Source organism: Colobus angolensis, unplaced genomic scaffold (genome assembly GCF_000951035.1).
Source record: "Colobus angolensis palliatus isolate OR3802 unplaced genomic scaffold, Cang.pa_1.0 Scaffold344, whole genome shotgun sequence".
NCBI classification, from domain to species: Eukaryota; Metazoa; Chordata; class Mammalia; order Primates; family Cercopithecidae; genus Colobus; species Colobus angolensis.
Window position 1 is genome coordinate 1,403,644 of NW_012116755.1, and position 18,602 is coordinate 1,422,245.

Sequence of the window (18,602 nt, forward strand, 5' to 3'; positions counted from 1 at the left end):
AGGAGGCGACGCGCGCAGATGACGTGCGGCTCGCGGGGCTGTTCGGCAGCATGGCGTCCGTGGCGCTGAGCGAGGCGGAGAAGGTGTACATCGTGCACGGCGTCCAGGTAGCGACAGCAGCAGCGTTGGGTCGGCCGCCGGGTTCAGCCTGGCCCTGCGGGTCGCGGCCTGCCCTGGGTTTGCCAGGGAGGAGGCAGCCGAGCTGCGGCGACTCTCCGTTTACCTTGTGATTAAACGGCTCTGCTGCCGGCATTTGCAGTTCAGAGGTAGCAACGCGGACGTTTTTAGGACTGTTAGCGCATTTGCAGTTTTGCGGATCTATAAGATTCCGAACCCAGGCAGGAAGCGTTGGGCAGTCCCGGAGGCCTTTTCTTAGTGAGAGAGCATCGCCCCCAGGGCCGTCCATTCGGCATTCGCGCACATAACTGGTCCGAGCCTCAGTTTTATCTTCGAGGAAATGGGAGTTTGGAGGTGGGCTTCTGGCCTGCTTTTCCTCACCTCGTGGTTAGGAGGCGCATGCTAGGTGAACGCACTTTGAAAATACAAATTGCGGTACAAATAAAGGGGGAAGAGTTTTTAAAAAGCGGCTAGGACGCCTGTGATCCCAGCACTTTGGGAGGCCGAGGCGGGCGGATCACGAGGTCAAGAGACCGTCCTGGCCAACATGGTGAAACCCCGTCTCTGCTAAAAATACAAAAAAAAAAAAAAAATTAGCTGGGCGTGGTGGCGCGCTCCTGTAGTCCCAGCTACTTCGGAGGCTGAGGCAGAAGAATCGCTTGAACCCGGGAGGCGGAGGTTGCAGTGAGATCGCGCCACTGCACTCCAGCCTGGGCGACAGAGTGAGACTCCGTCTCAAAAAATAATAATAATAAATAAATTTTAAAAAGCGGCTAGGCAGCCGATAGCGTAAGTGCTGTTTCCATTTTGCCAATGGAGAACTAAGATCCCTAGGCAGCTGTTACCTAATGTCCTCTGTGTTCTATATTAAACCCCTGGTTTTGACCACTCCAGAGCGAGGGTTGAAACATGTTGGACCTGGAAACGAGCTACCCCATATCCTCCTCTGGCTCTGTCTCCACTTGTTAACCCACGGTGTGGTCCTCCTATCAGAGTTCTTCATCCCATCCTTGGCAGAGTTCTGGCGACAGCCCCTACCTCTTTTCCTCATGCCTTTCTTCTGTCAGTACCAACTGCAAAGTCAGTGGTCCTGTGATGTAGCCATCAGATTGAAGCAGCCAGCTATCATTAAAGTTCCACAACGTGAGTTAAGGACATTTCCATTTAAAAATCGTGACATACTGTTATCTTCCGGGCCCTTTATATATGAAGAAATGCCAGTATTTAGCTTATTAAGCCTGGATAATAAAGTCAGAACTCACAGTTGCATATTTTAGTTACAATTCAGGATTAGCAATAGTGGGACATATGTGTGTATTACTCAGTAACATGTGTTATTTGTGTGTAAGGGGGCATAAAAATGCCCAAAAGCAATTAGATATGTCTTTCCCTGCTATGTTTTTGTATACACTTTGTTCAGGTGATTTTTATCCTCAAAGTATGATTTTTAGGGACACATTAAGGATAACCATTTTCCTCTAAATTTAAAAACCTTTGGTTTTCTTTCTTTGTTACCGCAGCTTAGCGTGATGTACTGACTCTGTCATGTGTCATATTTTCTCTCACATTTCATCTCTGAAAGTGGCACTGAGGCATGGACATATCTGTAACTTCAAGGTTAGAGATTTCTCCCCAGCATCCTTAATTCCCATGGCAGTTCATTAGCTATCCAGCAGCAGAGTCCCACCATAGTCATAAATCCTTTGTTACTTTATAATGAGTAATAAAATCATTTATATTTATAACACACCTGTTATTTGCTGGGTGCTGTGGGGGAAGAAAAGACTATAAGCCTCAGTTCTGATCCTTGAGATGCCTAGGATCTAATTTGGGCAAAGTTAGTTAATTTTATTTACCAACATATATCTAGCCCCTGGCATGTTATGTGGGAAGCAGTAGGGATGCTAAAACATGGTTGTGAAATAAATGAAAGATAGGAGGGAGACAAACAGAGTAAAAGTGAATAAAATAAAGACAAAGGTAATAAGATCTATGCCAAGGAAGTGGTATAGTTAGTGGAGGTTGAAGAAGTTAAAGTATACCAGGGGCCCGGCATGGTGGCTCATGCCTCTAATCCCAGCACTTTGGAAGGCTGGGATGGGAGGATCTTTTGAGCCTAGGAGTTTGAGAGTAGCTTGGGCAACACAGTGAGAGCCCATCTCTAAAGAAAAATATATTTTTTTAATAAATAAAAAGAATTCCAGGGACTTGTAATGCTCTGAAGGCTTCCCTAAGTAGGTGGAATTGTTCCCCTAAATCCATGTCAGGGATTCCTCCTCTGTATCTTCAGGACTCAGTGTTCATTTCTTCAACACAGAACTGAGCTAGACTCGGGCTAAGAAGGAACCTGTCGTTATATAGCTCTCATACGAGAAGGAAGATGCAGAAATTATAAATGTGGCTGGGTGCGGTGGCTCAAGCCTGTAATCCCAGCACTTTGGGAGGCCGAGACGGGCGGATCACGAGGTCAGGAGATCGAGACCATCCTGGCTAACACGGTGAAAACCCGTCTCTACTAAAAAATACAAAAAAAAAAAAACTAGCCAGGCGAGGTGGCGGGCGCCTGTAGTCCCAGCTACTCGGGAGGCTGAGGCAGGAGAATGGCGTGAACCTGGGAGGCGGAGCTTGCAGTGAGCTGAGATCCAGCCACTGCACTCCAGCCTGGGCGACAGAGCGAGACTCCGTCTCCAAAAAAAAAAAAAAAGAAATTATAAATGTACTTGAGTGTTTATATATAAAATTGTACTAGTGCTATGAAGGAAAAAACAGGGACATGATCTAGACTGGGAGGTCAGAGGAGGCTTCCCTAAGGAAATAGCATTTGAACTGAGCTCTCAGCATGACTGAGAATTAAGTAGGCGTGAGTGTTCCAGAAGGAAGGGATGGTGAGTCTGTAAATCCTCAGGTGGAGGACATGTGGAGCCCAGTGCGTGGGCTGAGGGAAATGGTGGAAGATCAGCTTGCACAGGTGGCCAGGAGCGCAATCCTAGAGGTCTTAGAGGCTCAGTCATTCCCTCGTCATGGATCTTGGAAGGAATAGCCTGTTGACTTCTCTGTATGGGGGACCCTTAAGGCATAGCCAGTGTCTGGCACTTGGTAGGTTCTTAGTAGCACTGAATGAGTAAGGTAAGCTTTAAAGGAGGAATTAGTTGGATGGTGTTTTTGTTTTTTAAATCAAGCCTCCCTCTCACCAGTACCATGGACATACTTGGCCACAGTTGTTGGTAAATGCTGAACTCTGTGTATCACAGAGCCATGCAGAGTAATGGGCTTCAAATCAATGTCTTCATAAGGGCTTATTAATGTTGGCTAAAAATATGCCATATTTATAGAGGAGCAAAACACAATTTACACCATTCAAATAAAGGCAGGATGCAGGTGAATGAGCCTACCATGAATCTCCACTGATTCAGTTCTGAAATCTCCTACACTTTTCTTGCCTTGGTTATAGAGTGCCAGCAGTGCACCTTAAGCAGTGCCTGCCTGGACTCCTGTTGCTTGTATAGTCCTAGTCATTTTGTGTTTTACTTTTCACCTTTGGTCCAGTAAGGTCCCTTTCAGCTTCTGATGTCACTTTCCCTTCAGCCTTTGGTTCTTTTGCTATTTCAGGGAATGTTTCATCCTGTTTTGGTGATAGTTAGAAGCAGTTGAAATTAACCTCATGATGTTGTGTTGAGGATTCAGTTGCTAGTAATGGTAACCAACACACTGGCTCAAGAAAAATAGTATGGATTATAAGGCTGCAAGTGTTTCTCCAGGAATTCAAGGGCACTTGGATGAGCAAGGCTCTCCCTTGCTAATCTCTGCTGCTTTTTTTTTTTCCCCCCTCTTTGCTTTGTTTTTGTCTCCCTGCAGATTAGTTTTCTATTTCTTGGGCCAGTGGTAGAAAAAATGTGGTTCCTTCCTAGCTCCTCTGGGAACGAGAAGGAACGAGAGACCATTCCTTCTCGTTCAGTTCTGAACTCATGTTTCCAAGAGAAAGAAACTCTAGTTCTTTTTGGGGGTTGAGGGAAAGGATGGACAGAATAATTAGGCTCAAACATGGCCACTAGAGGATGTGTCATACTTGGGAGAAGTCAGTTTGTGAGAAGGGAGGGTGGATCATTTTAGTTTTTGGCAGAAAATGGAACCCACTTCAGATAGTTCAGGAGACTTTTATGATGGGACTCTAGAGCAGTATGGATGGGTTTCAGGGAACCAATAAGAGATGTTGAGGAGCCCCAAGACAAACAACTGCTGGGAGTGGCTACTGCCCCTAGTCTGAAGGGGCCAGGGGAGGAAACAGTATTACCACATTTCAGTGATAGCTGGAACTGTGGAGGAAGGGCTGCCCAACATAAGTCATAGTCTTGGATAGATGCAGGCAGTATCAGAAATGTGGCCCCTAGATTGGGGGTGAGGGGCACCCTCTGATCTGGTATCTTCCATTGGACAAACCCAACCAGAAGGCAGCAAAGGGAGTCTAGGTGATACAATTTGAGGTGAACAGATCCGCACTTCCAGGGGAGAGCAGAGAATCAAAAAGGTTGATTAAATCAGTATTTTGATAAATAATTTGATTGGTTTCTCTTAGGTTCTCTTTCAGCCTTTGAAGGCTATATCCCATTCTTATTAGGTACATATTATAATTTTTATTTCATTGAATATTTACAACAGTTCTGAAGGTAAAGTATCTCTACAGACGAGGAACTGAGCTTGGGTGGGTTGAGTCACTTGTCCAAGGTGACACAGTAATTGAGTGGTGGCACTGGGATTTAAATCCAGATCTGTCTGATTGGAAAGCGCATACTTGACTCTGAGGCCACCTTCCTGCTGCAGTGAAAGTCATTGCCTTCCATTTCCTCAGTAGGGATCCAGACATCAAGGCGGGAGAGAATCTTTGCTTCCTCTACCTCCTTTTCTTTCTCTTCTTCTCTGAAAGTTTGTGGGGAAACAGGAAGGGAAAGAGAAAGTTTTTTTTTTTTTTTTTAAGTTCTAGGGTACATGTGCACAATGTGGAAGTTTGTTACATATGTATACATGTGCCATGTTGGTGTGCTGCACCCATTAACTCGTCATTTACATTAGGTATATCTCCTAATGCTATCCTTCCCCCCTCCCCACAATAGGCCCCGGTGTGTGATGTGGGAAAGAGAAAGTTCTAATTGACACCTCCCACTCCTTAATTTTTCTAGAGCTTAAATAGTATATGGCATATACTGCTGTATTGTTGTTTTGGTTGCATTTTTCCCACATTGATTATAAGTTCCTTTAGAACCCTATGTTGCATTTCTTTGTATAGCTTTTGTCTCACTAGTATTGTAAATTATTTTCTCTGCCCATACTATGCAGAACTTGGAGCAGACTTCAGAGTTTTTAGAATCTAGGATTTATCCTCTTTTCTGGCTTAACTGGCTAGATATGTGTTTTCTTCATCCATGAGAAGCCATTACTAACCTCCCTCTTAGCCCGGGAATTCTGAAGCCTTGAAGTGCATTTTCCTCACCTACAAAATACAGAGTCTGAGGCTTTACCCCAGCATTCTGAATCAGACTCCCTGGGGCTGAGGCCTAAGAATGGACATTATCATAAAGTGTTCGGAAATTTGGGGGCATCCACCAGACATTGGCCCATGGGCAAGCCACTGACCAGAGATGTAGGAATCTCTGCTCTCTCCTGCTGAAGTCGTATGGTTTCCTGCCTCTTTTTGAATGAGGCTTTGGAGTCAGACTGAGCAGGCACCTTCACCATTTACAATAAGTGATTTTACCTGCATAACTGAGCCTGCTTCCCCTTGTGTAAAATGGGGACGTAGGCACCTGGAGGTAGAAAGGGGTTGTGAGGAATGTTGAGATAAAGAGATGTCAAGCACTTGGGCTGTGGTCAACGCAGAAAATAATGTTGGCTCCCTTTCAAGTTTGTTTTTCCATCAAAAGTGTGACTTTGTCCTAAACCATCCACACTAGATCCCCAACCTTCATAGTGACCTCATTAAAGATTCAGCCTGTGGCTCTTGAGAATTAACCTCTTTTGATTTGAAGGAATCGGGATTTTTCAATTATCGCAAGAAAAGGGATAGGCCGGGTGCAGTGACTCACACCTGTAATCCCAGCGCTTTGGGAAGCTGAGGTGGGAGGATCACCTGAGGCCAGGAGTTGGCGGCCAGTCTGGGCAACATAGCAACACCCTATCTCAAAAAAAAAAAAAAAAAAAAAATTAGGTGTGCAGTGGTGTGTGCCTGTAGGCCTAGCTGCTTGGGAGGCTGAGGCCGGAGGATCGCTTGAGCCCAGGAGTTGGAGCTGTCACTTCAGCCTGGGTGACAGAGGGAGACTCTGTCTCTTAAAAAAAAAAAAAGAGAAAAAAGAGAAGGGGGATCTGTGGCAAGAGCTGGAAAGTCCCCAGCCAGCTCTGAGGTACCACCTCTCATGGGCTCCGTGGATTATCTCATGACCTGTGTGGCTGTATGACTATCTTTATCTCTAGTGACACCTCTGCTTTTCTTTGCCAAGATTTATCCCTTCTCTGCAGGCACTTGCTGTCCAGCTTCCCTTCTTTGTAGAATCTGCCTCTGCCCAATACCTTTACTTTTATGTGGCCTCTCTGGGCTCCTCCATATCATGACCTGTCAGCTCTTCTTTAACTCCTTTCTTCTCTCAAGCGTTTCTCAGATCAGAGATCAGATTCCAATGAGATAATCAGTTTGGTCTGCAAGTATTTTATGCCAAACAGAGCTGGTCACCGTTTGGATTATATGCCTTTGGTTCAGGCACATACCCTGGTCCTGGCTGTTGGAGATGGATGGTGACTGTTACGTGGCCTTTACAGGACTGTAGGCACAATAAAGCTTTCCCGCATTCAGCCTACTGAGTGCTATGGCCATGACCTGGACATTAAACTGGCCCTCATAGGTTTGGACCTGGCCATGGCAATTGACTAACCCTACCACAGGGCTCTTGGAACCCTGTGAAAGCCATTTTATTGTATGTTCTTGGCTGTTGAAGGGAGTTGTAGCCCAGCTGATGGCTTCCATTTCTTTTCTGTGGATCTTGCTTTCATTGTAAGCATTGTTTAGGGTTATAGCATGGAAGAGGGAGATCAGGGCCTCAGCCTGGTTTTCAACTATGAGATTGAGCAGTCAGTATTCAGTTGCTGAATCTGGGCATGACAGAATTGGAGCCGGCCCCCAAGACTCTTGATTTTTAGCTCTCTGCCCTTTCTGTTTACAGACCCATGGCACAGAAAGGTTTATGCCCAGACACTGCAGGGTACAGCCTTATGGAGCCATATCGTTTGAGAGGAATGCCTGGCTACTCAGCAGGGTTGGAAAGTCAAACAAGGATCAACACCTAGTTTTGCCTGCTGTGTTGTGGGCCCAAGCCTGCAAAGCTAGACCAAATGTGGTCCCTTTCCTAAGCGGGGGGTCACCTTCTAGTAGGGGAAGGAATTTAGTCTCACTTCTCCTCTAGGAATCTGGAGTATTAGACAAGTCAAAGCAAAGTAATGAGGGGTTAACATAACCTCAGAGGACCACTTTGAGTCTAAAATCCTTCCAGGTGTGTCAGATTGGTAGCGCCAACTTGTCAGTTTCTATTAAGAAGTAATAGGACTGGGCTTCCTGGGTGTGAGGGAAAGCAGGTCTAGGCTTAAATGTCCTTCCACTCTGTCACAAACAGGAGATTGAAACTTAGGTGCCTCCATTCTTATCTGTAACCTCTCTCAGGGTTGTTTTTGAGGATGCAGTGAGTTAATGCATGCCCCCAGAAGCAGGGGAAGGGAACTGCTTTGGGGAGACTCCTGTATGTTATACTGAAGGGCTCCCTTAAATGCTTTATGACGTTTCTGTTCTCTTGTAACTCTGTAAGGTCGGGGTTATCCCTACTTTCTAGTGAAGAAACAGGCTTAGAGCTATTGAGGTCAAGGTCGCAAAACTGGCATGTGACAGCAGAGATTTAAGTATAATTTGGAAGTTGACTGTTTCCACCACACCACACCCTATTGGTAGGGTTGTTGTGATCACATGGGTAACAGCTATGAAAGTCACCAAGAGCTTTCCTGGCATCCAGAAGCCCTTGATCTAGAGGCACATCAGTCTCCTCTGCTGAGAAGGAAGGGACACCACTCCATGCTGTTGACATCTCTTGAGTTTTAAAATGGAGCTTTTACCTCAGGGTAACTCCTATTTAAATGTTCACACATGGATTAATTCCTTTGCTCCTTACTGCTGCAGATAAATAAAAACTGTGGTAGGGCACCAGGCTCTGAGCTAGGCCAGGCAGGTTTGGACAATTTCCTAAGCCTCTTATAAAGAAAACTGGATTAAAAAAAAGTTGCCCTGGGTACAGTGATTCATGGACTGGTTTGGTTTTTGGTTTGTTTTCTTTCTATTTTTTTTTTTTTTTTTTTTTTTTTGAGGCAGAGTCTCGCTCTGTCACCCAGGCTGGAGTGCAGTGGCCGGATCTCAGCTCACTGCAAGCTCCGCCTCCCGGGTTTACGCCATTCTCCTGCCTCAGCCTCCCGAGTAGCTGGGACTACAGGTGCCCGCCACCTCGCCCGGCTAGTTTTTGTATTTTTAGTAGAGACGGGTTTTCACCGTGTTAGCCAGGATGGTCTCGATCTCCTGACCTCGTGATCCGCCCGTCTCGGCCTCCCAAAGTGCTGGGATTACAGGCTTGAGCCACCGCGCCCGGCCATCTATTCTTTTTTTCTATGGAAAAAAAATATGCATACTTGGAAAAGAAAATGTGTAGCTTTTCATTTATCTTTTACTTATCACCTGAGCCTTCCTCCAGGAGGCAGAGAGTGAATTAAAGGCTGCAAAGGCAATGTCTGATGAGGCTCAGTTTTCTGACAGCCCACCAGCCCCGTCCTGGACCAAGTACATTTTCACTACAAAGAGGTGTGACTAATCTTTCAGAGCAAGTGATATGTTAGAAGCAGTAGTTGGACCAGATGTGGTGGCGCATGCCTGTAATCCCAGCACTTTGGGAGGCTAAGGCAGGTGGGTCACTTGAGGCCAGGAGTTTGAGACCAACTTGGGCAACATAGCAAGACCCCATCTCTAAAAAAAAAAAAAAATTAAAAAAATTAAAAATTAGCTGGGCATGGTAACATGTGCCTGTAGTCGAAGGATTGCTTGAGCCTAGGAGTTTGAGGCTGCAGTGATCGCCACTGCACTATAGCCTGGGTGATAGAGTGAGATCCTGTCTCAAAAAAAAAAAGGGAAGAAGCAGCAGTAGTAAATCCCGTGACCTTGTGGCCAGCCAGTTCATCCTATGAAGGAGGTCTGTGCTGAGTCCTTTTATAAAGTGAAGAGACCCTTTAGAATGCAGTGGACTGTGTAGCATAGGTTACTGTGTAGCAGAGGTTAAGAGCTCTGACTTGAGGCTTAAATGCTTCTTACTGGCTGTGTGAACTTGGGCCATTCATTTGACATCTTTTAACCTCAGTTTTCTCATTTGTAAAATGGAATGAATAACACTATCTTATAGGATTTTTGAAAAGATTAAATGCGTTAACTATGCAGTATTCCTTGCACATTATCTGGTATATAGTAAATGCACAGTAAATAGCAGCTGCTATTATTTATTGCAAATAATTGCAGCCATTTTAATTTATAGATCTGTAGAATTAGAGAACCACTTTGAGACTAATTTAATCTCCATCTTTTACAAATGATGAAACTAATCCAGAGGGGGAAGGGGCTTGTCCTAAGTCAAGTGGCTAGTTAGTGCCAGGAGCTGGCCTGGAACCATGAGTCATGTTCCTAATGATTGTTCACACTTATACCGTATCTACACCCCACGAAGAGCTTCTTGTCAATAATGTTTCTGGGCTGGGTTTTCACTTTCCTAGCTGGGGAGTGGGGCACATGGGGGTGGAGAGGGGTGGAGTGTGAGAGATTGAGCTAGAAAGGCTTCAGTTTCTATGGGTGAGGTTGGGAAGAGACACAGTTACATAGTTACGGGTCCTCCGGTGAAGAGGGATCACCTTCTGGAGTTCTACCCCAAAGGCTCACTCTCTTAGACTTGAAATTCTGTTGCTTTTTGAATCCATCTCCAGACTCAAGATAGGGATTTCTTCTAGGGAGGAAAGGTGCTGGGAAAGGATGGGCTGTGCAGGACTTTCCACCTGATTTGTGACGTTTATTTTCTGTCATTGAAAAGTTAAACGAGTGAAAGACCTGAAGCAAGTATGGCAGAGGGTGATCATTGGTACGTGTGGTGCTGTAGTGTTTTGCTTTTCTCTGTTTAATTTCTCAAAAAAGTCAGTAACATATGCAGTTAGCCAGGCAGTGTAAAGATAAACTGTTTAAAGATAAACTGTCAGCCACATACTTTAAAGCAGTGTTTTGTTTTATTTTTTGTTTCTGGGAAGCATCAACTCCTTGGAGAATCTGATTAAACTAATTATTCTTTTTCTGAAAAAAACTGCTTTTGAAAAATGTTTACAAAGAATGAGAAGGAGCTCCATGAGCCAACGTGGAAAGATTTCCTGCATGTATATATATAGTTAAGTGTTAAAAAAAAAAAAAGTAAGAGTATCTACAGTGTTCCACCTTTCATATAAGAAACAAGGGGATATTTAAAAATTCATGTATTTGCTTATTTGTGCAGAGAAAATACAAGAAAGATAAACCAGAAACTAAAGAGAAACCTGGGGTGAATGGAAAGAAAGGGGCATGAAAATAGCATAATACAGAGAAGAGGAGAGTGACATTTCTCTGAGCATACTTTTCTGAGTTTTGTCTCTTAGAACTATAGTGATAGCTCACAAACCCAGAAAGTAAGTAAGTAAAAGTAACCAGGATGTAGGGAAACCCAAAATGGAATACAAAAATTTGCAAATGAAAAATAGCCAGGCATGGCGGTGCGCCTGTAATCCCAGCTACTTCAGAGGCTGAGGCAGGAGAAGCGTTTGAACGCAGGTAGCGGAGGTTGCAGTGAGCCCTGCCATACTGCACTCCAGCCTGGGCGACAGAGCCATAGTCTGAAAAAAAAGTTACAAGTTACAAATGAGTCTGTGTTACAATGAATAATGTAACCACACTGAAGGGCACGTGGAAGAAAAGAACTCAAGTAACTGGAAAACAGTATTTTGGCTGAATACCATGAGGCTAAAGACAGAACTTTATACAAATGCTGTGCACCCTTAGTAAATTTGTTTCTCATAGGGGTATGGATTAGAAGTTTGGAAACTATGTGTATGCTAAGATTGAACAAATATAGAAATGCATGGTAGATAATAAAAACCAGGTTTCTCCTTCTTTGAGAAAGAAGTTACAAATAAGAAAAGGAGGAAGGCTAGAATGAACCATGTGATGTTAGATTGGAATTAGCTATCAGTATGAACTCATGGCTTTTTAATAGATACGTAGATAGATACAGAATTACACATAGATTTGAGGGGGTGGGGGGGCGGTTAGTATACATACCTGTATTTTCTAGCTCTGTCTGCTAAGAAGTTCTGAAAGAAATAATATTCCAACAGCAATGAACTTAGAGCCTAGATTTTTTTCAGTACCATTCCCCAATAAAAGCAACCAGGGCTCCTTGGAGAAAGGCTTGATCCCTAGGGCTGGACAGAGAAAACACAAGAGGATAGATATCTTGTGTTGCAGAAAGTATATAATTACTCACAAAAAGTTGGTGGCATGTTGAAAGAGCACAAAAACTAACCCAAAGAAGCCCCCAGTGGCCAAATTTGGAACACTGAGCAGCAAAATAACTAATGATAGTAGTGGATTATAACCATAGCATAAAAGATACCAATGAGTTGTACTGATACAAGTAATTGAAGGAGTAAATAAATGGGCAGAAGGAACAGGCAGCGCATAGACCTCCCTGAAAACCATCTTCTGCCAAAAGAGTCAGCAAACTTCCTGTAAAGGATTGGATAGTAAAGATTTGGGGCGTTATGGATCATATCTCCGGCCCAACCACTCAGCTCTGCTTTTGTAGTGCAGAAGCAATCATAGACAATACCTAAACAAGTGAACATGGCTGTGTTCCAGTAAAACTACAAAAACAAGGTCCCTTAGTTTGTTGACCCTGTTCTAGACTGCCTCGTTAGAAGATTAGGTGTCTTTCCCTGTTTACACAGTAGATCTTTTTGAATTTTAGGGGTAGGAGGGCTTCAGTTGAGATGATTGTACCCTGTAGCTCTGACACATATACTTCTTGGTGCAATTTAAGAATTGCAGATTTGGAGAGAGGTGACTTACTTTGTCTCTTGTTCAGATCTTGTTTTTGTGTGCATATTCTGTATAGTGGTATGTAGTGTAGATTTTGCAATCAGACACAACTGGCGTGGAAAACTAGCTTTGTCTTCACTAGCTGTAGGACCTTGGACAAGTCACTCAACTTCTCTGAGTCTCCATTTCCTCATATGTAAAATAGTAATGTTGTTGTTAGCTACAAGGACAGAATTTTAGATGATCCACTAAGAGGAAAAGATATTCTGCATATATCTTCTCTAGGGGGAAAATGAGTGAGTTAGTTTAGGAGTCTATTATTGGTCTGGGGTGACAGCTATAGGATTGTGATTGTTAACACCTAGGAAGACCTCCGCGTGGATGGCCGTGGCTGTGAGGACTACCGATGTGTTGAAGTGGAAACTGATGTGGTGTCCAACACCAGTGGGTCCGCCAGGGTCAAGCTGGTGAGTACTGTGACCATGGTTCAAGCCCAGGTGGAGAAATGAGTAGACCCTAAGGAATGAGCTGCTGATGCCATCTGGCTTTTGGAATGCAGATTGCTCTTGGGGAAATCAAAGATCCAAGCCAAACTCAGGGAGGGGGGTGTCTCCATATCTGAAAGACTGCTCACCTCCTCCAAAGACCGCTTTCCAAGTCTTAGCACTGCTCCTAAAAGAGTCCCCCACGGGTGTATGTCCAGAAGAGGAGGGAGGTGGTGGAGCGCCTGGCTGCCTGCTCTGAGTGAGGACCCGTCTTGCATGTGTCTGCAGGGTCACACAGACATCTTGGTGGGCGTGAAAGCAGAAATGGGGACGCCGAAGCTGGAGAAACCAAATGAAGGTTACTTGGAGTTCTTTGTTGACTGGTCAGTATTATGCAGATATTTCTAAAGAAAAAATTCTAATGAAAAATGATTTTAAAGATGATGATTCAGAAAACGAACCTCTAGTTTCCTGTTGAACCCACTTTTATACTTATCATTCAGCCATCCAGCAGGCATTTGCTGACCTCCTCCTATGTGCCAGGTGCATAGTCAGGACTCTTGGCTTGAGTCCTGCCCTAGTCTGAACCACCTGGCTATTGCTGGCCTTGTTTTCCCTGCCCAATAAAGGAGGACATCTGCCAGGCAGTCTAGCGCATGATTGTGATGAGAGTCAAATGAAATGATTGTGTTATGGTGCTTTGAAAAATATCATACACAGTAAGGATCATTTGGTCTAAAATGTACTGTTTCTCTTCCTACTCTAGTTCTGCAGAAAACTGTTCATGATTTGTTTGACAGATGAAGCCTAGGGTCAGCCAAGCAGCCTGACAGGCTGAGGAAGTGGCAGCTAGGCAGGCAGTATGGGTGCTGAGAAGAGAGAGGGCTCTGTAGTGTCTGCAGCCAGCCTTGGGCCAGAATGTCACTTCCTTTTCTGGCCAGCTTTATGATCTCAGGCTGGTTACTCAGTCTCACTGTGGCCAAATTTCTTCATCTAAAAAATGAGGATAATAAATAATACCGTGGTGATGAAGAGGAAATGAATAGAGTGAGTACTTAGCACAGTGACTGAGACTCCCAGTGGGCTTTCAATAAGTATTATTTTTCCTTATTTTGTCAGTAAGTTCAATAAGTATCATTAGCTCCACATTCTAGGGGTTGGGGCTTTTTATTGGGTTGCTGGCCAGGTCCCGTCTTCTATCAGTTACCTTGCTTCTGGAAGCCAGGCCTTCTTGAAGTGGGTAAGGATCTCTGTGGGCTCATGCTGGGTGTAGGTGTATAATGTTGACCCTGTATCAAGATCCCCAAGACCACCTCCTCCACATTCAGAGATTTGCTGGACTTAGCATATAGTGATACTCACAGCTAAGGTTTATTATAGCAGTGAAAATACAGTAACTTCTTTGTGACATTTCTGCCCAGGAAAGCCCATTAGAGACTCAGCACCCAAGATTTTTACTGGGGGCTGGTCACATAGACACTCGCTGCTTAATACATAATGAAGTTTTCTAAAGGAAAGCAAATGTTCAGCATAAATGATATGATTTGCACAATATAGGCACAATGGACTACCCCCATCAGTTTAATATTGACTGGGAATAGTCTGAGAGCCAGATTCCCAGATGGCAGCCAAGGGCCAACCCTGCAAACAGACCCTTCTGAAAATAGCAGCCTTGGACCGCAACGGCAGCCCTTTTCTGCACAAATGTTAACCCACTTCTGTAGGGTAGTTACAGCCTTCCAGTCTGAACTTCCATACACGGAAGCTGATTCTCACAGTACTCCTGTAAGAGAAATGACAAATGAGTTCAGAGAGGGTAAGTGACTTTCCCAGGGTTACAAAGCTAAAAATGCCAGCTCAGGTCTGTCCAAGCTGTGAATCTTTGCTCGTTTTACTTCATGCAGCCTATAGAAGTCAGCTTTGGAGGGCTGCTCTTGGGGAGTCCAAGAACTATCCATGTTCATTTTTCTGGTCAGTTTTTTTTCCAGCCCACTCCTGTCCTCTGCTCTGGTCCCCCAAGTCATCTCTCCTGGTTCTGCTCATCTTCTCTCACCAGCTTGAGTTGTCCCATGGAATTGGGACATCCTCTAAGTTACTGTGGATGATGGTGACCTTGTTCAAGCCCCCAATTTATCTTTTTCTTTGTTCTTGGAGGAAGCAAAATGCCTCTGGTAGCCTTGATCTGCCTAATTCAATGCAGTAAGCAGTCACTGATAAGCAGACAATGTGTGAGGAACTGTAATTTGCTTTCTTTTTCATCTCCTTCATTACCTTCTACCTCATTCATTTTAAGCAGACCAAAGACATTCAGCCCAACCACACCAAAGAGAGGGTGTTGCCCTCAGATGCTTGGTATAGGGGATACATTTCATTGTGACTCTTTGTCTAAATATGACTCCAGGTTAGCCTGCTGCTCTTATCCCTTTCTTGTCCCAGCTGTATAGGAAGAGTGACTCTAGTGTGAGAGGATCCTTTGAGTTGCCTCTTCTCAAGATCTGGCTTCTAGAAGTAGCCTGTCTTTCCTGCCTTAGAGTGGCTGCCTCCTGGTCTCTTTTCCTCCTCCGTGGGTCTCAATCCACAGTCCCAAGAGCTCCAATTTCTAGGTAGTTCTCCTGAATTGATTTCCCAAGGTGGACAGTCTCAAAGTGGCACACTTTAGCTTCTTTAAGTGGCTCAGCTAATGTAATCAGCCCAGCAAGTAGAATCACATTTCCTACAGAGATGGGAGAGGTTACCAAGCACTGATGGCTGCCACCTGTATCAGAACCTCACTTGAGTCTTCAAGGAGCGTAATTATTTTAATTGCATAAACAAGCATGGCCTTTTATTCTGAATCAGTGAATAGGAATGGCTTCTGGACACCCGTGGATGTGCCCAGCAATAAGGGTGCCACACGCCCACTCCCACCTGGACTCCAGGCATAGGGCCTCTGCTGGAGAGCTCAAGGCATTTGCCTATCCACAGGCTGAAACATAGTTGCTACCCAGTGGAAGGAAAGAAATTGGTGGTGATGGTGGTGGCGGCGGCAGCGGTGATGATGGTGAGGGTTTCTTCTGCTGCTCTGAGTCTAGTTTGATTTAACTTCTTGTCAGCAACTTCCAGTTTTAATTAAATTCCCAGGAGTAGAGAGGTCTCAGAAAACTAATTGAATTTCTGCTAACTCATTTCACTTGGTTTTGTCTACGTGGAATGATAATACATGGAGCCAAGAAAGACATTGTCGCCACCTCCATAATTTACCCTGTTTCTTGGGAATGATGAAAAATCTTTGCTATAGCCCTCACAGCCCTTTGGAAAGACTGCTTCACTGACCCTGAGCCCAGCTCCAGAGATGCCTGCAGCACTGTCACTAAACTGGGAGCAAAATCTGACCTTTTCATGTCTTTGGTTTACTGATTGTAGCTGAGAGTAGGCTATTTTAAATGAGAACTTGGAAACTTTAGGAAAAAGTAGTTTCTATCTAAAGCCCAAGAGGAAGGTAAGATTTTAGTGAGCTGGTGTGTCACCCTGTGCTGCCACTAGGCGGTGAGCCATCAAGTTGCTTCTCAGTTCTCCGACCATTGTGTTGATGGATTTAGGACTATGGTTTAGCCTCTCAGAGAGACTTGGGTTTTTAACTAGGGGAGTTTAGGAGAACATTTTTCATTCATAAATGTTTCAGGATATTCTGCACTTGTCACTTCCCTTTGGGATCTTAAATATTTTTCAGTGTGATCAGTTGTATTTTTCACTAAAATTGAACCAGAATCTTCAAGCCTGCATTGGTGGGTAGAACTACTATATCTGGGTTCCTTGCCTGCTTACTGCTGCTAAAGGGGACACTGTTCCTGGCTGAAGGGCTGGGGGTGGGTACAAAGCAGAGAGGCAACCTGCAGAAGCCTTTTGAGGCTAATTGTGATCAAAGTCTCCCAAGCTGATGAGATAACTCTCGCAGAAACTTCAAACAAAGGCTTGTGATGAAAAGCTCAGAATGCACTTACTATTGGTCTGGTACCCATTCACAGGAACGCTTCCGCAGGCTCAGAAGTGAGCACATGTACACACAGAGGAATCAGCCTTAGGGCCTGTGCTGGGGCTAGATGACTACTGGAGGGGTAAGGCCCGAGTTAGCCCTGCCTAGATACCCACTAGATCACTTTTTCTGCTATGGGCCTGGCCTGACCTGGCTGTAAGACTTCATAGATTTGCAGGCCAGATTGATTGCCAGGCAAACAACAATAGGCCCAGTGTCTATAGTCCCTTTCCAGGTAGGCATGGCCTTGATCTCAACCTACCCCAGTTAAACCAGAGATGTTCCAAGCAGGAGGGTAGAGGTGATGAGTCAGAAGGGGTGGAGGGCTGGGAGGGGTAGCATTCCCGGGATCTTAATTAGTTTTTCCAGCTCAGTAAACAATTTCCCACAACTCTGGAAGAGGGACTGGTCATGCTTTATGAAGGGTCAGAATTGGTTTTGGTAAATGCAGAAAGCATTTGGTTTTATGCCCAAAAGACCAAGTGTGTACACCCCCCACTGAAGGAGTAGATTGTGAGGCATATGAGCAGGTGGCTACAATTACCAGCCTGTGTTTTCTTTCTCTCTCTCTCTCTAACAGAGCAGAACAGCTTTTTATTTGGGGCTTCCTTGGTCAACATTCCTTGACTCCAACATTTGTGGTCTAATGATAAGTCCCAAGACCAGAGCACACATTCATTTCCTTGAGGCAAAAGGTAAAACCAAGGAAAGTGAATCTGACTAATGTTAGACTATAAACCAAGCTTGCCAAATTACAGGTTCAAGGAGAGTTCAGGGAAGCATAGCAGATAAAGGCCAGGCTGCCTGGGTTAGAATTTTAGCTTACCAGGCACAGTCATCTTGTGGCCTTGGACAAATTACATAACCTCTCTGTGACTCGGTTTTCTTATTTCTAGAATGGAGTCAATACCTCCTAGGGTTATTGTGAACACTAAATGAGTTAATACACCTAAAGTACTAAGAGTGGTGTCTAGCTCATACCAAACATTCAAAAAAAAGGTAAGGTTTCCCTTCTTGTAAAATGAGAGAGTTAGACCATCTGGGATCTCACAGTGTCATTCCACAGGTCAGATCCCACCTGTGAGATTTTTGTTTCACATAGGGATTTTTTTTTTTAAGGTGGACCTTAAGTCAGGGCTGGAAAGTTTGCCACAGCCTCCGTCGTTCTCTATTAGTTATAGAGAATGGTTTTCTTATTAGTTATAGAGAGTGGCCCTTTGTTCAGATACAGGTAGTAACCTTGCTGACTCCTATAGGCATTTGGGTTTTTATCCTCTGGAGATGGTCTCTAAGGCCTGTTCCAGGTCTACGCTTCTGTCAGAAAGAGTCCTTGGGCTGTGAGTGCCCAGTAATGAAGTGGAATCCTCATTTCTCTACTCCAGCCTTTGTCTTCACCCATCAGCAGAATATGGGGTCTCTGGCTTTCTTATGTTACTTAAAGCATTGTACCCCATCCCCCACCCTAAACAATTGCCTTCCGTTTTCCCAGCCTCCTCCCCAGAGTCACTGCACAGCTGTGGCACCATCCAGACACAGGAGAGTTCCATGGGCTCATGAATCTCTGAACCTTCCTCTCTGTCTGACTGCTGGCTACGCTGAAAGAATGGGTGTGTCTGTGTGTGTGTGTTTTCAGCCATTTAAAAATAGGTAAAAATGGCCGGGCACGGTGGCTCAAGCCTGTAATCCCAGCACTTTGGGAGGCCGAGACGGGCGGATCACGAGGTCAGAAGATCGAGACCATCCTGGCTAACATGGTGAAACCCCGTCTCTACTAAAAAATACAAAAAACTAGCTGGGCGAGGTGGCGGGCGCCTGTAGT

The 18,602-nt window shown here is 44.7% G+C and overlaps 1 protein-coding gene across 3 annotated transcripts in view; it reads left to right on the top strand.

Annotated features, from left to right (window-relative positions):
• The first annotated feature begins 8 nt into the window (after positions 1 to 8).
• The window catches only part of EXOSC7 (exosome component 7), a 36,402-nt gene continuing 17,808 nt past the window's right edge, over positions 9 to 18,602 (top strand). For all 3 annotated transcript variants that reach the window (XR_001002947.1, XM_011952645.1, XM_011952646.1), the window contains exons 1-3: positions 9 to 107; positions 12,652 to 12,753; positions 13,060 to 13,154. Coding sequence is in view for 2 of the 3 variants with exons in the window: in XM_011952645.1 (XP_011808035.1) it covers positions 51 to 107; positions 12,652 to 12,753; positions 13,060 to 13,154 (254 nt within the window). In the remaining variant the exon portion in view is untranslated. The remainder of the gene's footprint in view (positions 108 to 12,651; positions 12,754 to 13,059; positions 13,155 to 18,602) is intronic.